The sequence below is a fragment of the Oncorhynchus mykiss genome, chromosome 20, assembly GCF_013265735.2.
Source record: "Oncorhynchus mykiss isolate Arlee chromosome 20, USDA_OmykA_1.1, whole genome shotgun sequence".
In the NCBI taxonomy this organism is placed as follows: domain Eukaryota; kingdom Metazoa; phylum Chordata; class Actinopteri; order Salmoniformes; family Salmonidae; genus Oncorhynchus; species Oncorhynchus mykiss.
Window position 1 is genome coordinate 29,621,458 of NC_048584.1, and position 18,695 is coordinate 29,640,152.

At 44.2% G+C, this 18,695-nt stretch overlaps 1 protein-coding gene across 1 annotated transcript in view; it reads right to left on the reverse strand.

Moving 5' to 3' along the window:
* itga9 (integrin, alpha 9) overlaps positions 1 to 18,695 on the reverse strand; it is a 139,623-nt gene that overhangs the window by 14,752 nt on the left and 106,176 nt on the right. The window contains exons 18-23 of the mRNA XM_036956146.1: positions 17,974 to 18,121; positions 10,054 to 10,140; positions 9,258 to 9,337; positions 7,503 to 7,586; positions 6,075 to 6,183; positions 1,077 to 1,184 (exon numbers count right to left, since the gene is read on the reverse strand). Coding sequence (XP_036812041.1) covers positions 1,077 to 1,184; positions 6,075 to 6,183; positions 7,503 to 7,586; positions 9,258 to 9,337; positions 10,054 to 10,140; positions 17,974 to 18,121 — 616 coding nt within the window. The remainder of the gene's footprint in view (positions 1 to 1,076; positions 1,185 to 6,074; positions 6,184 to 7,502; positions 7,587 to 9,257; positions 9,338 to 10,053; positions 10,141 to 17,973; positions 18,122 to 18,695) is intronic.

Consider the following 18,695-nt stretch of genomic DNA (forward strand, 5'->3'; position numbering starts at 1 on the left):
GTCGAAGGGGCGTAGACTTCGGCTACTGACCTTGGCTTGCCTCGAGAAAGAATGATGTGAGCCCGAACAGCCCCTCCAAAAAACTTACCGAAGTTCAAAACAAACAAAAACGTCACAAAATACCGTCATGAGCCCTATTTGCAGGAAGCCTGGAGGCTCTCCAGGCGAGAAGATATTTCAAATGTCTAGGAATATGCTGATATTGACCTGATGACTTTCAGTCAAAATAATAATGCATATCAATTCACTTCCTTCAACCTACGCAGACATTTAATTACCTGACGTATTTTGCAATTTATCAATTCATTAGCACAATATCGTCCACTTCATTATTTAAAAGAGAAGTATGGCACTAGGAAAGTTGATATGTGACAAAACAGATCATTCATCTGTAGGCCAAAGCATAGCACTTTGTTTAAGTGTCGATTTGTTCCCATGTTCTCACCCAAACTGGGTGCTCCACCTGTTAAACTCTGTAATATCCCTTAAAATACAGGAATGATGATTCGCACAGGATAAGTATTATCAGAGGACCTGGGAGTTTTCTGAAAAACAGTAGGTTTTTAGGGCTGGGATAACAACCTTCCTGTAAAAATGAGTGACATGGCAGATTCGGACAGGACTAAAATGACGGATGTGGTGATTTGTGCTCGTGCACATAATTCCATTACCTGAGCTGCCGCAGTAAAACCGCCCCAATAGGGCCATAATATATGCACAAACTGTTTTGGCTGGGAAGCATGCGGACGCCTTCGGTGTAAAGCACTTTGTAGAGTCTGCTGATGTAACAAGGACCTTATACATGAGTCTGATTCATAGACTGCTTTTGGATGGATGGATTGGTAAATAATGTAGATACCGGTCGACCATTTGGACAGACAGGTAAAAAGACTGTTGTTGGCAGACAGGTAGGCCAGACTGAGGTACACATCTGCCCTTTTGCCAGCTAGATAGACAGACAGACAGACAGACAGACAGACAGACATACAGACAGACAGACAGACAGACAGACAGACAGACAGACAGACAGACAGACAAACACAGACAGACACAGACAGACACACAGACAGACAGACCTGTGAGTCCATGATGAGGAACATGTCGGCCCCATTGCCAGCCAGCCGGTTGGGGATCCTGATGTCCACTATGGAGCCAGGGAGCCGGCTGGGGCCATTGTTGATCACCTGGAAGAAGATGAGAAAGAGGGAAATATTAGGGAGAGAAATATTTTGGAGGGTAGAGAGAAATAGAAAGTCGGGGGTTAGAGAGGTAGAGAATTGAGGTTAGAGAGAGATGGTGGGGGCGGTGCCTAGCTCCACTCCCATTCCCCAGGCGCTCTCATTTGTTGACTTCTGTAACCGTAAAAGTCTTGGTTTCATGCATGTTAACATTAGAAGCCTCCTCCCTAAGTTTGTTTTATTCACTGCCCTAGCACACTCTGGCTTAGGAAGACCACCAAAAACCCTGAAAGTTCCATCCCTAACTATAACATTTTCCGACAAGATAGAACTGCCAAAGGGGGCGGGGTTGCAATCTACTGCAGGGATAGCCTGCAAAGTTCTCTAATACTATCCAGGTCTGTGCCCAAACAATTTGAGCTTCTACTTTTAAAAATCCACCTCTCCAGAAACAAGTCTCTTACCGTTGCCGTTGCCCCCAGCTGTGCCCTGGACAAAATATTGCGAATTGATTGCCCCTCCCCCCCCCCATCTATCTTCAGAGTTCGTTCTGTTAGGTGACCTAAACTGGGACATGCTTAACACCCCGGCCATCCTACAATCTAAGCTTGATGCTCTCAATCTCACACAAATTATTAATGAACCCACCAGGTACAACCCCAAATCCATAAACACGGGCACCCTCATAGATATCATCCTAACCAACCTGCCCTTCAAATACACCTCTGCTGTCTTCAACCAGGATCTCAGCGATCACTGCCTCATTGCCTGCATCCGTAATGGGTCCGCGGTCAAGCGACCACCCCTCATCACTGTCAAATGCTCCCTAAAACACTTCTGCGAGCAGGCCTTTCTATTCGACCTGGCCCGGGTATCCTGGAAGGATATTGACCTCATTCCGTCAGTTGAGGATGCCTGTTTATTCTTTAAAAGTGCTTTCCTCACCATCTTAAATAAGCATGCTCCATTCCAAAAAATTTGAACAAGGAACAGACATAGCCCTTGGTTCACTCCAGACCTGACTGCCCTTGACCAGCACAAAAACGTCCTATGGCGTACTGCATTAGCATCGAATAGCCCCCACGATATGCAACTTTTCAGGGACGTTAGGAACCAATATACACAGGCAGTTAGGAAAGCAAAGGCTAGCTTTTTCAAACAGACATTTGCATCCTGTAGCACTAACTCCAAAAAGTTTTGTGACACTGTAAAGTCCATGGAGAATAAGAGCACCTCCTCACAGCTGCCCACTGCACTGAGGCTAAGAAACACTGTCACCACCGATAAATCCGCAAAAATGGAGAATTTCAATGAGCATTTTTCTACTGACCATGCTTTCCACCTGGCTGCCCCGACCCCGGTCAACAGCCCTGCACCCCTCACTGCAACTTGCCCAAGCCTCCCCATTTCTCCTTCACCCAAATCCAGATAGCTGATGTTCTGAAAGAGCTGCAAAATCTGGACCCCTACAAATCAGCAGGGCTAGACAATCTGGACCCTCTCTGAAATTGTTGCAACCCCTATTACTAGCTTGTTTCAACCTCTCTTTTGTATCATCTGAGATCCCCAAAGATTGGAAAGCTGCCATGTTCATCCCCCTCTTCAAAGGGGGAGACACTCTAGACCCAAACTGCTACAGACCTACAGTGCCTTGCGAAAGTATTCGGCCCCCTTGAACTTTGCGACCTTTTGCCACATTTCAGGCTTCAAACATAAAGATATAAATCTGTATTTTTTTGTGAAGAATCAACAACAAGTGGGACACAATCATGAAGTGGAACGACATTTATTGGATATTTCAAACTTTTTTAACAAATCAAAAACTGAAAAATTGGGCGTGCAAAATTATTCAGCCCCCTTAAGTTAATACTTTGTAGCGCCACCTTTTGCTGCGATTACAGCTGTAAGTCGCTTGGGGTATGTCTCTATCAGTTTTGCACATCGAGAGACTGAAATGTTTTCCCATTCCTCCTTGCAAAACAGCTCGAGCTCAGTGAGGTTGGATGGAGAGCATTTGTGAACAGCAGTTTTCAGTTCTTTCCACAGATTCTCGATTGGATTCAGGTCTGGACTTTGACTTGGCCATTCTAACACCTGGATATGTTTATTTTTGAACCATTCCATTGTAGATTTTGCTTTATGTTTTGATCATTGTCTTGTTGGAAGACAAATCTCCGTCCCAGTCTCAGGTCTTTTGCAGACTCCATCAAGTTTTCTTCCAGAATGGTCCTGTATTTGGCTCCATCCATCTTCCCATCTTCCCTGTCCCTGCTGAAGAAAAGCAGGCCCAAACCATGATGCTGCCACCACCATGTTTGACAGTGGGGATGGTGTGTTCAGTGTGATGAGCTGTGTTGCTTTTACGCCAAACTTAACGTTTTGCATTGTTGCCAAAAGGTTCAATTTTGATTTCATCTGACCAGAGCACCTTCTTCCACATGTTTGCTGTGTCTCCCAGGTGGCTTGTGGCAAACTTTAAACAACACTTTTTATGGATATCTTTAAGAAATGGCTTTCTTCTTGCCACTCTTCCATAAAGGCCAGATTTGTGCAATATACGACTGATTGTTGTCCTATGGACAGAGTCTCCCACCTCAGCTGTAGATCTCTGCAGTTCATCCAGAGTGATCATGGGCCTCTTGGCTGCATCTCTGATCAGTCTTCTCCTTGTATGAGCTGAAAGTTTAGAGGGACGGCCAGGTCTTGGCAGATTTGCAGTGGTCTGATACTCCTTCCATTTCAATATTATCGCTTGCACAGTGCTCCATGGGATGTTTAAAGCTTGGGAAATCTTTTTGTATCCAAATCCGGCTTTAAACTTCTTCACAACAGTATCTCGGACCTGCCTGGTGTGTTCCTTGTTCTTCATGATGCTCTCTGCGCTTTTAACGGACCTCTGAGACTATCACAGTGCAGGTGCATTTATACGGAGACTTGATTACACACAGGTAGATTGTATTTATCATCATTAGTCATTTAGGTCAACATTGGATCATTCAGAGATCCTCACTGAACTTCTGGAGAGAGTTTGCTGCACTGAAAGTAAAGGGGCTGAATAATTTTGCACACCCAATTTTTCAGTTTTTGATTTGTTAAAAAAGTTTGAAATATCCAATAAATGTCGTTCCACTTCATGATTGTGTCCCACTTGTTGTTGATTCTTCACAAAAAAATACAGTTTTATATCTTTATGTTTGAAGCCTGAAATGTGGCAAAAGGTCGCAAAGTTCAAGGGGGCCGAATACTTTCGCAAGGCACCGTATATCTATCCCACCATGCCTTTCTAAGGTCTTCGAAAGCCAAGTTAACAAACAGATCACCGGCCATTTCGAATTCCACCGTACCTTCTCCGCTATGCAATCTGGTTTCAGAGCTGGTATACGGGTGCACCTCAGCCACGCTCAAGGTCCTAAACGATATCATAACCGCCATCAATAAGAGACAATACTGTGCAGCTGTTTTCATTGACCTGGCCAAGGCTTTCGACTCTGTCAATCACCATATTCTTATCGGCAGACTCAACAGCCGTGGCTTCTCAAAAGACTGCCTAGCCTGGTTCACCAACTACTTCTCTGACAGAGTTCAGTGTGTCAAATCGGAGGGCCTGTTGTCCAGAACTCTGGCAGTCTCAATGGGGGTGCCACAAGGTTCTGTATAAATCAATGATGTCGCTCTTGTTGCTGGTGATTCTCTGATCCACCTGTACGCAGATGACACCATTCTGTATACTTCTGGCCCTTCTTCGGACACTGTTAACTAACCTCCAGACGAGCTTCAATGCCATACAACTCTCCTTCCGTAGCCTCCAACTGCTCTTAAATGCAAGCAAAACTAAATGCATACCCTTCAACCGATCGCTGCCCAAACCTACCCACCCGTCCAGCATCACTACTCTGGACGGTTCTGACTTAGAATATGTGGACAACTACAAATACCTAGGTGTCTGGTTAGACTGTAAACTCTCCTTCCAGACTCACATTAAGCATCTCCAATCCAAAATTAAATCTAGCATCCTTCACTCATGCTGCCTAACATACTCCAGTAAAATTTACTATCCTACCGATCCCGAGCCTCCAACACTCTACTCAGAAAATTGGATGCAGTCTATCACAGTGCCATCCGTTATTGTCACCAAAGCCCCACATACTACCCACCACTGCGACCTGTATGCTCTCGTTGACTAGCCCTCGCTTCATTTCTGTCGCCAAACCCACTGGCTCCAGGTCATCTATAAGTTGTTGCTAGGTAAAGCCCCGCCTTATGTCAGCTCACTGATCACCATAGCAGCACCCACCCGCAGCACGCGCTCCAGCAGGTACATTTCACTGGTCACCCCCAAAGCCAATTCCTCCTCCGGCCGCATTTTCTTCCAGCTCTCTGCTGCCAATGACTGGAACGAACTGCAAAAATCACTGAAGCTGGAGACTCATATCTCCCTCACTAGCTTTAAGCAACAGCTGTCAGAGCAGTTCACAGATCACTGCACTTGTACATAGCCCATCTGTAAATAGCCCATCCAATCTACCTCATCACCATATTGCTATTTACTTTGCATCCCAGTACCGCTACTTACACACTCATCTTCTGCACATCTATCACCCCAGTGTTTAATTTGCCATACTGTAATAATTTCGCCACTATGGCCTATTTATTGCCTCACCCTCCTTATCCTACCTCATTTGCACACACTGTATATAGACTTTCTCTATTGTATTATTGACTGTATGTTTGTTTATTCCATGTGTAACTCTGTGTTGTTGTTTGTGTCGCACTGCTTTGCTTTATCTTGACCAGGTCGCAGTTGTAAATGAGAACTTGTTCTCAACTGGCCTACCTGGTTAAATAAAGGTGAAATTAATCAAATAAACGGGGTGCCGGGAGGGGTGTCACCAGTACCTGAAAGGTGAAATTGAGTGGCTGGAAGTTACACTCCATGTCCTCCAGCTGGACGAAGCGAGAGGCATCGATGGAGTTCCCATACTCAAAGGACGTCGGGTTCACCACACTGTGGACAGACGGACGGACAGAGACAGACAGAATGTCAGGCATCAAGGCAGACAGGCAAGCAGATGGACAGTTAGACAGTTCAACTAACAGTCAGTCAGTCAGTCAGACAGACAGTAATTGGTATTGCACATTACCAACAGATTCATTTTTTTGTAACAAATTTGTGTAGGTCTGTATGTTTCATATATAAATTGACTGTAAGAGAGGGTGATTAAAGACTGGTGTGTGTTGTCCAGATGTTTTCTTTGTGTCCTGCGGGGGAGGAAGGCTGTTCTGTTGTTGTGAGAATGAAACATTTCAGCTTGAAAGCCCTTTATCTCTAGCTGCATTTTATCAGAGAGTTAGTTCGTTCAGAGAGAGAGAGAGAGCGAGGGACAGACACAGAGAGAGAAACACACAGAGAGAGAGACAAGAGAAACAGAGAGAGACAGACATAAAGATAGTATAAATCAGAGAAAATGGAGAGAGAGATGCAATGTCCAAATGGCCAAGTTCCTCCACAGAGAGAAAACAGCTCAGCTACAGCTCTGCTGTCTGATAATGCTGTCTGATAATGTAACTCAGCTCTGTCAGTCTGGTGACTTTAATCTGTCAAGAGGCTTAGAACAGAGCTGTAGAGACCAGGCAGACACACAAACTAGCAGAGAAACTGAGCATTAGTTTGACTACCACTTTGATCTTAATGTGACCGTTTATATTAATCTTGATACAGTTAAAATAAACAGCTTGATTTTAGCCTACCATCTTATCATGCAGTCCTGCTGCTTGATTCTGTATATTTGAATAATCCATGGTGTTGTCTAGTGACTTCATCTGATAGCATATGTGTAGCATAAATTCAGAGTCTACGCACCAAGACAGTATGGGAATGTAGTGTGTTTGGCCCATAGAGATAGTTAGAGGATTCAACTTTGATATAACACATTTTTGCATGGGCATTGCCATCTTCTTCTTGAGTGCTATGGTTTGTAAATGGCTTTAAGCTATATCACCGCCATCTAGTGGCCACAATAAATGAATTACAATATTTGGTTCAGGACTCCAGCACTGCAGATGGCGGTAAAATCACCAATATTAGCTTTACGCTTTTTTCAAACACAAAATAAGCAAATTGACTACTTTAAAAAGGAGATAGCCTTAATGGCGCTGCCCATGCTGGCACAGATGCCGTTATAGCACAGACACAAAGATCTTTCCATCTCTATGGTTTGGCCTAACTGTAATGAATGGCTTACAGTATGTCTACAGTTAGCAGACCACTCCCATTGCAGACAAAGTAATTATGTTTTGTCCTCTTGCGCATTTTGAACCACTTACCCAGTGATAGTTGTGTCTACCTCATGGACCAGTGGGATAGAAAGATCCAAGGTGTTGTCCAACAGTTTATGTTCAGGGTTGGCACTACAATGAGAAAACAATAACAGGCATTTAACATATAGTCAATGATAGTAGATGTTAATACATTAACAATGCCAATTTTCAGCATAGTGATTCAAGTACAAATCTTTGTATTCTTGACAGCAACATGAAAGAGAAAGTTAGCTAGGTCTTAAATTCTTCTGCTAACTTCACTAATCTGGCAACTTGAAGTTATCCACCCCTCCCAGCCTTATGTGACAGCAGACCCCTCCCAGCCTTATACGACAGCAGACCCCTTCTGGTCTTATGTGAAAGCAGTTGTAGCCATAGCCGCGGGAAGCAGGGGTTCTGAGGGTACTGCAGCACCCCCTGTAAAATCAAAATATAGAATAATAATCAGAATTTTAAAAGAAAATCTACTTTTTTGAAATATATACTTTTTCACAAAAGTAGTGCACTGGGCCTTTACTAGTATTGGCGGACCAATATAGACATCTGTAATATTTTGTATTCTGTACATGCTTCCTTCTTTTCACTCTGTCAATTAGGTTAGTATTGTGGAGTAACTACACTTGTTGTTAATCCATCCTCAGTTTTCTTCTATCACAGTCTCATGGTGAAATCATGCCAGTTTATTCCTCTCTGGGAACAGAGTTAGGAAGGCAGCCTGTATCTTTGTAGTGACCATCCAAACTGTAATTAATAACTTAATTATGCTCAAAGGGATATTCAACGTCCGTTTTTTCTTTTGACCCATCTACCAAAAGGTGCCCTTCTTTGCGAGGCGTTGGAAAACCTGGTCTCTGTGGTTGAATATGTGTTTGAAATGCACAGCTTGACTGAGGGTCCTTACAGATAATTGTATGTGTGGGGTACAGCGATTAATGTATGTTAAACACTATTATTGCACAAACAGTGAGTCCATACAACTTATTACGTAACTTGTTAAGAACATTTTTTACTCCTGAACTTATTTAGGCATGCCATAACAAAGGGGTTGAATACTTGTTGACTCAAGACATTTCTTTAATTACTTTGCAAAAAAATTTAAAAACATAATTCCACTTTGACATTAAAGGGTATTGGGTAGGCCAGTTACAAAAATATACACATTTAGTATATTTTAAATTCAGGCTGTAACACAACAAAATGTGAAAAAATCAAGGGGTGTGATTACTTTCTGAAGGCACTCTATGTGTGTGTATGTTTAGGGGAGGACTTCTACTCTGACTACCAGGCATGATTCGCAAAGTGTACAAATGAAATGTAAATATTTTACCAGTCTATATCGTGTGTATACATCTTCTCATTACCAACAAATGGTCCTGGTTTAGGCTTACCTTACACTAACAACTTTCCCTTTTACTCAACTTACATCGTCTCAATGTACAGCGTCTCAACGTACAGCGTCTCAACGTACAGCGTCTCAACGTCTCAACGTACAGCGTCTCAACGTACAGCGTCTCAACGTACATCGTCTCAACGTACAGCGTCTCAACGTACAACGTCTCAACGTACAGCGTCTCAACGTACAGCGTCTCAACGTACAACGTCTCAACTTACAGCGTCTCAACGTACAACGTCTCAACGTACAACGTCTCAACGTACATCGTCTCAACGTACAGCGTCTCAATGTACAGCGTCTCAACGTACAGCGTCTCAACGTACAGCGTCTCAACGTACAGCGTCTCAACGTACAGCGTCTCAACTTACCTTTTTGCATGAACTACAAACTGCAATGTCTCATTTTCCCCTGAAAGCCGGCTTGTGTCGAAGATCACTGCAAGATGATACTGAGGAAAGACAATGTAAGAGGAGAAGTATTGGGGAAAGCTTTTAGTAAAGTGACATGATGTATATCAAGTAGTTGTCAAAATCATTAGTTTGCTTTTCAGGCTCTGCAGAGTGACATGGCCCAGTGACTGCAGACGATACTGTAAGTGTATAGTATGCCATCCTGTTGTGGTTGTGTTTACAACAACTAGACACTACATGGTATGTATGGACAGACGTTTATGTCTAAACTACAAACAGACAAGTATTGACTGTAAAAAATGCATTGCTAAAGTTCCGTGATTATGTTTAGGACAGCTACATTAGTCTGTGCTCTTGCTAAAGGAAATGTTGTGCTTGGGTAAGGATAACAACTAAACACTGAATGGTATGTTTGGTATGGGAAGACTTTGATGTAGAAACTACAAAACGTATTGTCTGTAAAATATTTAGAATAGGTAAACATTTTGCCAAGACCATTAGGAGCTATACCTTAGTCTGTGCTTTAAAAAAAAAGGTTGTGCTTGGGTAAGGACAACAGGACACTATCTATAGCATGGTAACTGTATGATACATGGATGTAAACATTTTGCCAAGACCATTAGGAGCTATACCTTAGTCTGTGCTTTAAAAAAAAAGGTTGTGCTTGGGTAAGGACAACAGGACACTATCTATAGCATGGTAACTGTATGATACATGGATGTAAACATTTTGCCATGACAATTAGGAGCTATACCTTAGTCTGTGCTCTCATGAAGGGAAATCCCACGCTGCATTTGAGGAAGTCTAAATCAACAAGACCACAGGAAATACCCTTCTCTTCCTTCAATAGATAAACACACAGGGAGGGAGGAATTGGGGGAGGACGGAGGGAGTGAGAACCAAGGTGAACGCAGCATAAACAAAATATCATCACGGTGAAAAACTCACTTCACATTATATAGCTGTGCCTCGGAGGAAAAATTACTTATTGAAAGGAGAAACACAGACAGAGGGATGGGGGATGGAGAAAGAGCGAGAGAGAGAGAAAGAACGGGAGAGAGAGGGGGAGAGAGAGGAGGGTGGAGAGAGCATGAGCGCAAGAGACAGAGAAAGAGGGACAACCAAAGACACAGTATTAGAGAATGAGTGAGCCATGGTGAAAGCATTGAGAGAGGAGCCAATGGAAATGACAACAATGAACAGAGCTGATTCATCCACTTCACCATACAGTATATACATACTGACATTAAAAGCTGTGCCTGTGAGGAGAAAGTATAGTACAGTGTATAAACTGACTAGATATTAGCTCCTACAAAAACATTTCATATTTTTTCAATGCAGGTAAACATTTAGCTAATATACAATGACGTACGCTCAATGATAAAGAATTGACGACAGTATTTGATTTTTTAAAATAATTCACACTCCAAACTCTCTTGTCCCTGCAGGAGAGGACGGTAAAAGAGGGAGGACAACCTCTAATTAGCGCAGGTAATAGGTCCTGGTTAAAAGTAGTACACTATATAGGGAATAGGTCCTGGTTAAAAGTAGTACACTATATAGGTAATAGGTCCTGGTTAAAAGTAGTACACTATATAGGGAATAGGGTGCCATTTAGGATGCCGCCTCTGTGTTTGGAAGCTTGTCTAAACAGAAGAGAGCTTCACCGGCTGGACAGTATAAACACTGTGTGTGTGTGTGTGTGTGTGTAAACACTCTGACTCTGAGAGGAGGAAGAATTCAAACAGTGAGAGTTCACTAAGGGGCTGCTGTTTCTGTGTGTGTGTGGGGGGGGGGGGACACATTGTGTGTGTGTGTGTGTGTGTGTGTGTGCGTGTGTGGGGGGGGGGAACATTGTGTGTGTGTGCGTGCGTGTGTGGGGGGGGGCACATTGTGTGTGTGTGTGCGCTGAATGTGTGTGCAGGTGTGTGACTACATGTGTGTGGAGGAGGAGGAGGAGGATGATAAAAGTAAGAAGGCTGTGACACATCTCAACTTTGACAAGTTCACTGATAAAAACAGACAAAGTAGTGCTTCTGGAATGTTCAGCAGAGCTGGAAGAGGTAAATCAATGGACAACAAATATCTTCATTTATGCCTGCACGGAATCCTACTGAAGCTTTTGCACTGAATCCTACTGCAGCTTTTTAATCTTTTAAAATACTGTATTATTATTTCTACACAATTGTCAGCTTGGAAAAAGCTAAATACTATCAAAAGTCTTAATTGAACTACTACAGCACAGGTGTGAAACTCATTCCAGGGAGGGCCTAGTGTCTGCAGGTTTTTAGTTGTTCCATTAAATGAAGCCCTATACAACCAGGTGTGGGGAGTTCCTTACTAATTAGTCACCTTAATTCATCAATCAAGTACAAAGGAGTAGTGAAAACTCGCAGACACTCAGCCCTCCGTGGAATGAATTTGACACCTGTGAACTACAGTATTCATAAGGGAACTACAGCGATTCCTAACCTCAACTGGACTTTACCTAAACTACTAACTTCTGGATATGCTGCATACAAGGGATATAGTTTAGAGATTTGCTGCTTATTTACCAGTGAGATAGATTAGAGATGAGAAATGTGCTGCTTATTTACCAGGGAGATAGATTAGAGATGAGAAATGTGCTGCTTATTTACCAGGGAGATAGATTAGAGATGAGAAATGTGCTGCTTATTTACCAGGGAGATAGATTAGAGATGAGAAATGTGCTGCTTATTTACCAGGGAGATAGATTAGAGATGAGAAATGTGCTGCTTATTTACCAGGGAGATAGATTAGAGATGAGAAATGTGCTGCTTATTTACCAGGGAGATAGATTAGAGATGAGAAATGTGCTGCTTATTTACCAGGGAGATAGATTAGAGATGAGAAATGTGCTGCTTATTTACCAGGGAGATAGATTAGAGATGAGAAATGTGCTGCTTATTTACCAGGGAGATAGATTAGAGATGAGAAATGTGCTGCTTATTTACCAGGGAGATTAGAGATGAGAAATGTGCTGCTTATTTACCAGGGAGATAGATTAGAGATGAGAAATGTGCTGCTTATTTACCAGGGAGATAGATTAGAGATGAGAAATGTGCTGCTTATTTACCAGGGAGATAGATTAGAGATGAGAAATGTGCTGCTTATTTACCAGGGAGATAGATTAGAGATGAGAAATGTGCTGCTTATTTACCAGGGAGATAGATTAGAGATGAGAAATGTGCTGCTTATTTACCAGGGAGATTAGAGATGAGAAATGTGCTGCTTATTTACCAGGGAGATTAGAGATGAGAGATTTGCTGCATATTTAACAGTGGTTACCTCTCCCTCCTCTGCTCACACACTTACGAGGAAAACATCCCTCTCATTACAAAGTCTCATCCTCCTCCTCTTCTTTTTGCCATAGCACCTACCAACTATTACCAGTCATTAGATTTACCCTCCTTTGCTCACACCATGATGAGGAAACATCACTCCACACACCTATCATCCAGCCTCCCCTCCTTCTTCCACTCTTCCCTCCCTTACTCATCAGTTTCCCAGCTACAGGTCAGGATGGGGTGGGGGGTTAGGGTGGTGCCCACATCCCCCCCAAACCTACTACTCCCACAGCCACCTGTATGGCTGCAACTGGGATCCCAGTAGAGAGGGAGGGGACCCCAACAGGACTGGAACTGATGGAGGAATTTCCTAGCTATTTCCTGTATTCCTTCCATGCTGCTGTGCAAACAGTGCTGGGTCTTCAGGGAAGGGGGTGGGCTGGTGGGGTGATATACCACAGTGTGCCATCCCCACAAGAAAACCAGTGAAGAACAAACATAACATACAACCCATATTTATGTTGATTTATTTTCCCTTTTGTACTTTAACTATTTCCACAACACTGTACATAGCCATAGTATAACATTTGAAATGTCTCTATTCCTTTGAAACTTTTGTGATTGTAATGTTTACTGTTAATTCAACATTTTTACTGTTTGTCTATTCCATTTGCTTTGGCAATGTAAACATATGTTCCTCATGCCAATGAAGCCCTTTGAATTGAGAACAACACACACACAGAGAGAGAAGAGAGAAGAGAGAGAGAGAGAGAGAGAGAGAGAGAGAGAGAGAGAGAGAGAGAGAGAGAGAGAGGACTAGGGCAGAGATAAGAGACTTGGGCAGAGTGGGGAGACTTGGGCAGAGTGGGGAGACTTGGGCAGAGTGGGGAGACTAGGGCAGAGTGTGGAGACTAGGGCAGAGTGTGGAGACTAGGGCAGAGTGTGGAGACTAGGGCAGAGTGGGGAGACTAGGGCAGAGTGTGGAGACTAGGGCAGAGTGGGGAGACTAGGGCAGAGTGGGGAGACTAGGGCAGAGTGGGGAGACTAGGGCAGAGTGGGGAGACTAGGGCAGAGTGGGGAGACTAGGGCAGAGTGGGGAGACTTGGGCAGAGTGGGGAGACTTGGGCAGAGTGGGGAGACTTGGGCAGAGTGGGGAGACTTGGGCAGAGTGGGGAGACTTGGGGAGACTTGGGCAGAGTGGGGAGACTTGGGCAGAGTGGGGAGACTTGGGCAGAGTGGGGAGACTTGGGCAGAGTGGGGAGACTTGGGCAGAGTGGGGAGACTTGGGCAGAGTGGGGAGACTTGGGCAGAGTGTGGAGACTAGGGCAGAGTGTGGAGACTAGGGCAGAGTGGGGAGACTAGGGCAGAGTGGGGAGACTAGGGCAGAGTGGGGAGACTAGGGCAGAGTGGGGAGACTAGGGCAGAGTGTGGAAACTTGGGCAGAGTGGGGAGACTTGGGCAGAGTGGGGAGACTTGGGCAGAGTGGGGAGACTTGGGCAGAGTGTGGAGACTTGGGCAGAGTGTGGAGACTTGGGCAGAGTGGGGAGACTAGGGCAGAGTGTGGAGACTAGGGCAGAGTGGGGAGACTTGGGCAGAGTGGGGAGACTTGGGCAGAGTGTGGAGACTAGGGCAGAGTGGGGAGACTTGGGCAGAGTGTGGAGACTTGGGCAGAGTGGGGAGACTTGGGGAGACTTGGGCAGAGGGGGGAGACTTGGGCAGAGTGGGGAGACTTGGGCAGAGTGGGGAGACTTGGGCAGAGTGGGGAGACTTGGGCAGAGTGGGGAGACTTGGGCAGAGTGTGGAGACTAGGGCAGAGTGTGGAGACTAGGGCAGAGTGTGGAGACTAGGGCAGAGTGGGGAGACTAGGGCAGAGTGGGGAGACTAGGGCAGAGTGGGGAGACTAGGACAAAGTGTGGAAGCTTGGGCAGAGTGGGGAGACTTGGGCAGAGTGGGGAGACTTGGGCAGAGTGGGGAGACTTGGGCAGAGTGGGGAGACTTGGGCAGAGTGGGGAGACTTGGGCAGAGTGGGGAGACTTGTGGAGACTTGGGCAGAGTGTGGAGACTAGGGCAGAGTGTGGAGACTAGGGCAGAGTGTGGAGACTAGGGCAGAGTGTGGAGACTAGGGCAGAGTGGGGAGACTAGGGCAGAGTGGGGAGACTAGGGCAGAGTGTGGAGACTAGGGCAGAGTGGGGAGACTTGGGCAGAGTGTGGAGACTAGGGCAGAGTGTGGAGACTAGGGCAGAGTGGGGAGACTTGGGCAGAGGGGACTACCAGCTGTTTGATAATCTCTCTCTCTCTCTTCCACACTATCTCTCTCTATCCATTTTTCTGGTCTTTCTTTATCCATCTCACTTTTAATGATCTTCCTCTCTTTTTCACCATCTCTGTCACTCTTTCTCTGGTTGTTTCCTCCTTTTCTCCCTCTGGCCTCCCTCTCTCTCCCATTTTCTCTGGTCTTCTGTAGTCATGAACAGATTCATGTTAGGGATTCGGAAAAATGGCAGACCTCTAATTTTCTTCCCTCTCTTTCCCCTCTTTATTACCCCCTCACCCTCCTTTCCCTCTCTTCTCCACTCGCTCTGGTCTTCCTCCGTCTTCCACGTCTCATGTTAGGATTCTGACAAATGGCAGACCCAGTAAATCTCACTGGGTTTATTTAGGTTGTTTTAGTGTCAGCAGAAGGCTTCAGTGGAGTCGTAGTTTGGTGGGAATTACTTTACCCATGAGACCTATCAGTCCCAAAATATTTCACTCACTACCCCTTGGCAGTTACACTTCAATGTTTGTTGAGATCTTTAAGGTGGAAGCAAAATGGCGGAAGCTCCACCACTAAAATGCTTTTATCTATCCAGACTTTACATATTTTTAAACATTGAATGGTTAGAGCCAGGGGGAAGGTGTAAGGAACGAATTGACGCAAACTGATAGAGCTTGAAAAATAGGACATGATTAAAATGAGGCTGTATCTTTCACCCTCTGTAGTCTACCTCTTCTATAGTTAAACAATTGTGAATAGAACTCTCTACTTTCTTCTGCTTCATAAAGAACTACAAGCATGATTTACCCTTGATTTACCACCTTTATCTGTACAACAGGTTATGAGGAAGGACATACTCCTTAACCATGAGGTTTCAGTGCCCCTGAAATTCCTGTTAAATCATCACGAGTTCGTAAATGTCCCTCTCACTCCTCCAACCTTCTCCATCTTTCCTGTGGTGCACCTCCCTCCCTCCCTCCCTCCCTCCCATAGAATAGCTCATCCTGTACTCTAAATAAATACTGATAGTGTTGTTGTTGTTGGCTAAGGATTTTGTGTTTGCAATGTTTTTTTTCTGTTTCTTTAGTTCAGTTCAGAAATGCCACTACCATACGAATTTGGACTTTGATATGAGCTTGCCACAGCAGGACTTGGCAGTCTAAATAACAACACTGCTCTGGTTACATGTCTAGCTCTCAAACCAGTACCACACCAGTACCCTGATGTCAATAGTCAGAACCTCTGCTAAAGGCATTTGGTTCCTTCTTACTTTACTGCAAAAGCCTCTAGCAGAGGTTCTGGCTGTCCCAAACCCCTGACCTGTCATGAGTAACATAAGCTTCCAAAACCCAAACCTGGTGCTACCTTCCCCCCAAAATAAGCCCACCACCCAGCTCCGCCTCATAACCCAGGCTCCTGTGCTTCGGTGTATGCCAGTGTGGCGACAGACCTGGATTCAAATACTATTTGAAATCATTTAAAATACTGGGCTTGATTTGGCGTGCCTAGTGCAATGGAACCAATAGAACAGTCACAAAAGTGACAACCTCACCAATCTGGCACTATAGGCAGGTTAGACCAAACACTCAAAGTATATGAAAGATTTCAAATAGTATTTGAACCCAGGTCTTCTGAACAGTGTGCTGTCTTTTGGCTCCCTGAGAAGTGAGACGATGTTGAGCTTCTGAAACCAATTCACCTCCCTGGTTTTAAGACAGCTCTGGTTGCAAGAACAACAGTGACATCCCCCCCAAAAACACGGAGGGAACGGGAGTTTACGCTCGACTCCACACACACAGACACAGAAAGAAAGAGCCTCATCCGAGAAACGGGAGCCGGGAGCTGACCCTTGCAGAACCATAGCGGAGCAGAGGTAGGTAGTATCAACACCTCTATCTTCAACCAGCATGGAGAAGTAATTACTAAAGTCTCATGCAGTAGTCAGACTAAGGCTGTTGCTGTGTGTGAGAATCGTCCAGACCTAGGTTAAAAAATGATCTGAAATCAAATCAAATACTTTATAATATATACTGTATTAGCTGTGCTTGATTGACATTTCCTTATTCAATCGATCCAATTGAAAAGTCCAGAAAATTCAAACCCCACCCACCTGGCACTCCAGGCAGCCTAAAGCAAATGCTCAAAGTATTTGCAATATTTCAAATAGTATTTAAACCCAGGTCTGACTGTGAGAGACTCCTGTGTCTTCATTTAATATTGTTCCTTTCCTGTCTGTGACTTCCTGGTCCCGCTGGTCCCTCAACCTATTAGCTTCCCAGACAAAGAGAGACTCTGTTACAGGAGGTATCCCAATACTAAACGTCAACCTGAAGTTCATAGTTAATTCAATTAGCCAGGTGAAACTAAAACCCTTAAAATACTATTTGCGCAATACTTGAGTAAAATATTATTGTGCATATGGGTAAAATATTATTGTCTCTCTCACTCTCATCTCTGACATGGCATCTCTCTCAGGTATGATTAGATCTGTTCTGTCCTCCTTCCATACACGTGCACACTTCCCTTCCCTGTACTTGCACTCTACCCTCATGTAATTAAAAGTGATTGAATGCTGGCTCAAATCTGTTTCACGACATAGCACATAGTCACAGTGTTAGGGAGTTGTTGAATGTGGAGTAGTTTTGTTAGGTATTGTGCTCTTGCTAGGGTTAAAATGAAACTTTCCCCCAAAAATCATAGGTTTTCAAGAATTTGCACTTGTTGGATTCCATTTGTAGGATTTCCAGTTGTAGGATTCCCTTTCTGAGTATTCTCTCTTGATTCCAGGAATCTTCCAACAGGGGTTTCTGAAAAACTTGGGAATGTTGGGAAAGTTTCCGGAATTTGGCAACCCTATCTCTTGTTGACATGGTTCGTCTGTCCCTAGTCAGTAGTGCATGTGACAGAGTGACAGAAGGTCAGACAAATTAACTACCTAAACTTGTCTCTCTATGTCTCTCTCTCCTCATAAAGTCTGGCTTCCTCTGTGCTCTCTTTTTTCTCTTCTCTCCTCTCTCTTCCCTCTTCGCCCCTACCTTCTTCTACACAACAGCCTGCACTAACAACAGAACAACAATAACAGAACTACAGAAATAGAACAACAACCAACCCTCTGCCAGTAGTTGATATAGAAGACCTCTCTGGAGAAGTTGAAGTAGATATTGGTGTCGTAGGCATCGTCCCCTGCGTTGGAGATGGTCACGTTCAGAGAGACGTTCCTCACTCCTCCTAGGGCAAGGTGGGGATGGACGTGGAGCCTGGAGGCAGGAATATAATAGTTAACATTTTATTTGATAGGGAAAGAAACAATTAAAACATTGGGAGGGGTTACTCACTCCTTCCAGGGCAAGGTGGGGACAGACATGGAGCCTAGCAGGATGAGGAATCAGGCATTTCAGTTGATGAACTATTTCAGTTGATTAACTATTTCAGTTAATTAGTGCAGTGCTGATTAACTGCATTTGTTTTCCATTCTCTGGGATCATTATGTATCGTCTCTAATTCAATAAGTAACATGTAGGCCTACTAGCCAGTCTCAAGACTGCCACTGTCTCTTAATGTGTTTTTTTTATATAGAGACATTACCCTGTGAGGTAGAAGTTATTATCATAACTACAGTGGAGTTATATCAGAGATATTTCACTCTACACACTGAATAACACCCGATTTTGGTTTCCAAACGTACAGACTGCTAATGATTCATACAACAAAGAGGAAAGGAAAAGACCTCCCTCACTAAATATGGAAAAGGCATGGATGGTTTCCAACCACAACGAGAGCCAATGAGGACGCATCATAGTTCCACTGACCACACCCACACCTCCTCAGTGT